At 51.1% G+C, this 2,973-nt stretch overlaps 1 protein-coding gene across 1 annotated transcript; it reads right to left on the reverse strand.

Moving 5' to 3' along the window:
* Window positions 1-441: 441 nt before the first annotated feature.
* ASCL1 (achaete-scute family bHLH transcription factor 1) lies at window positions 442-2,724 on the reverse strand. The gene is made up of 2 exons (XM_081060452.1): window positions 1,911-2,724; window positions 442-1,489 (listed from the first exon to the last, which is right to left on the reverse strand). The coding sequence occupies exon 1, from the start codon at window positions 2,627-2,629 to the stop codon at window positions 1,958-1,960; it is 672 nt and encodes a 223-aa protein (XP_080916578.1). The 5' UTR covers window positions 2,630-2,724; the 3' UTR covers window positions 442-1,489; window positions 1,911-1,957.
* Window positions 2,725-2,973: the final 249 nt, after the last annotated feature.

Raw genomic sequence — 2,973 nt, forward strand, 5'->3', positions numbered from 1 at the left:
CCACAGTTTCACAATGAGAAATGCAGAATGGGGGTTAGAGTTAGAAAGTAGGGTGAGGACTCTCTTTCCAGTTCAATTTTGGGGGCATTTAAAAAATGTACAATCATTTTACTTAAAGATGATGCAGCCATTAATCACCACCTATCTCTAGGTGTAGGTGTACATTTGCAGCATAAAAGGAGAATAAAACCGTTTTTACCTATATGTCTTTTTCCTCTACGTTCAGCAGAGAGCCAACTCAGGTACGACCGGTCATAGCACTTATCTGTGTCATTTCTGCCATGTAGCATGGGTTTCCCCACCCTCCTCTCTCTCACCCACCCCTTCCTTTGGGTGTTTAGATAACTAGGATAGGGCACTGGCGTCAAAGAAGACTTAGAGGCAGCTGATTATTTTCACTTGTAAAAAAAAAGTTTTATTACGAAACTAGTTTGTATAAAACAGGGTTATACATTTTTTGTAAGTTTGTAATAAAACAGTAAGAAAAAAAAAAAGGCAGTGATAGAAATTTCCCAAAAGGCAACCTGTCATAAGCACTGGCTGCCCCTTTGCGTTTGGACAGTAGCTGCATAAATTTTGTTCTGGAACAGTATTTAATAACATCATTAATACATTAACAAAGTTTCTATAAAGTAAGACACATTGGTGCTTAAGTACATCTGGTGGCCTTTTGATCTCACCTATGAGGAGAGTTCTTTACAAAACCACATAGGGAAAATGGCAGTTATAAGAGAACTACACATCTAAAATATGCAGAGGTAATAGCATTACATGTTAAAGTATCAAGATATACACATTTTAAACCATTTGTACAAAACTCTATAAAATTTTTTTTCTCTTTCTCTCTTATGTACAAAAATATCTTAATATATCCCCAAACTGGTTAGGATAGATAGAAATAGATTTTTCTTATAATAAAAAAATTCACAAAAGATTGGAAGCATTCTATGATGAAAACGGTAGAAAAGACGGTGTGAGGGAGTGGGGCTCCGGGAGGGGACCCAGAGGATCTGGTTTCAAAAGACTGAGTATAGCATAATTCCACTGCAGACGATGTCCACAGCTTATTGGGATGGAGGATACTGAGAGGAAAGACACCAACCCATTGCTGGAGGCTTAAGAACTGCGCTTTCAAAGAGGGCGGGGAGGTGAAGGCACCCGAGCAAGCGCTTTCAGCTCTGTGGGTTAGTGGTGGGTGGGAATTTCTACAGGGCTTGTGCTGCTCCCTTCCGCCAGGAGCCCAATGCGTTTGCACACAAGCTGCCTTTTGCGCATTGGCTCAGGTCTAGTCACTCTTCGTATCTCTGTGAATGGTTGGAGTGTAACGACACGGTTCCGAGCGCATCCCTGTTTTCTGAGAGCCTTGCTTCGCAGGCCTGTGTTGCTTAGTTGGCTTGGGGTTGGTGGCCTGGGTGTTTTTTCCTTCTTTTTTTCTCCCTTCCAACATCAATGACGAGAACGCACTAAAGATGCAGGTTGTGCAGTCACCCTATAACAGAAGGAGAAGAACAAGAGAGGTTAATTCGAACTTGGAAGCAAGTGGTGGTGGGAGGTGGGGGTGGGGAATAGTGGTTTTGTAGCTCTACACCTCTATTTAGGGGAGGATGTGTCAAGTAGGGGAGGATCTGTCAGGTAGAGCGCCTCTTTGGGCAGGTCCTAGTGCTCGGTTCTCCAGCGTCTCTCCACCTCACCCCTATCCTCCAGTCTTTGGAGACCTGGCCAAAGGCACCCTCAGAGGCCGGTGCTGAAACTAACAAACCAGGATTTCAAATCGACTCACAAAGCCTTGAAATCAACTCCCCCCACCCCATCTCCATGGAGATCACCCTTCCTAGTGATCTGGGGTGCGTGAGTGGGGTGCGTGGATGAAGACAAGTAAACCCGCTTGTTCACTCTGAAATGCAACCTACCTGCTTCAAAAGTCCATTCGCACCGGGGCCTGACCAGGCCAAGGCCCTCAGAACCAGTTGGTGAAGTCGAGCAGCTCTTGCTCCTCGGGGCTGAGCGGGTCGTAAGAACCCTCGTCCGAAGAGTAGGACGAGACCGGCGAGCCGGCCATGGAGTTCATGTCGTTGGAGTAGTTGGGGGAGATGGTGGGAGACAGGACGCCGGCTTGGAAGGCGGCGCTCACGGCGTCGTGCTCGTCCAGCAGCTGCTGCAGCGCGCGGATGTACTCGACCGCGGAGCGCAGTGTCTCCACCTTGCTCATCTTCTTGTTGGCCGCGCCGTTGGGGACGTGCTCCCGGAGGGTGGCAAAGCCCAGATTGACCAGCTTGACGCGGTTGCGCTCGCGCTCGTTGCGGCGCGCCACGGCCGCCGGCTGCTGCTGCGGCAGGCTGTAGCCGAAGCCGCTGAAGTTGAGCCGGCGTTTGCAGCGCATCAGTTCAGGCGAGGACGAGCGCTGTCGCTTGACTTGCTTGGGCGCTGATTTGTGACCGCCCCCTGAGGGCTGTCCGTCGGTCGCCGGACTCAGTTGCGGCACCTGCTGCTGCTGTGCGCTCTGCGCCGCCGCCGCCGCGGCTGCAGCCGTGGCAAAGAAGCAGGCTGCCGGCGGCAGGAAGGGCTGCTGGGGCTGCGTCTGGGGCTGCTGGCCCGCGCCGCCGCTCTCCATCTTGGCAGAGCTCTCCATGCGCAGCGGCTGCCAAGGAGTCGCGGGATCCGAGCGAGAGGGGACGCGAGGTGTGGGGCGCGCGAGGGAAGACACGAGGACTCGGGGGGGAGAGAAGGAGAGAGATGAAGAGGGAGCCCCGAGGGAAGTTAACAAAAAATACAAAATCCCCGGGAGACTTCTTAGGGTGGGAGCAAAGAAGGTGCAAATGCTTTTCCTCCTCCCTCCACTTTTCTCCTCCTCCCACCCCTCCTCCCTTCGCGGGTTGGCTTCGGGAGCCTCGCGTGGCGCTCGCGTGTGAGGCTGCCGCTAGCGCCTTCTTGTTTCAAAAAAAAAGAAAAAAGAAAAAGCAGCAGAAGAAGCAA

The sequence above is a fragment of the Rhinolophus hipposideros genome (assembly GCF_964194185.1).
Source record: "Rhinolophus hipposideros genome assembly, chromosome: 9".
Lineage (NCBI taxonomy): Eukaryota > Metazoa > Chordata > Mammalia > Chiroptera > Rhinolophidae > Rhinolophus > Rhinolophus hipposideros.

Excerpts from the sequence above, each read along its gene's own strand:
- ASCL1 (XM_081060452.1), bottom strand. The coding sequence starts at position 2,629 with ATGGAGAGCTCTGCCAAGATGGAGAGCGGCGGCGCGGGCCAGCAGCCC.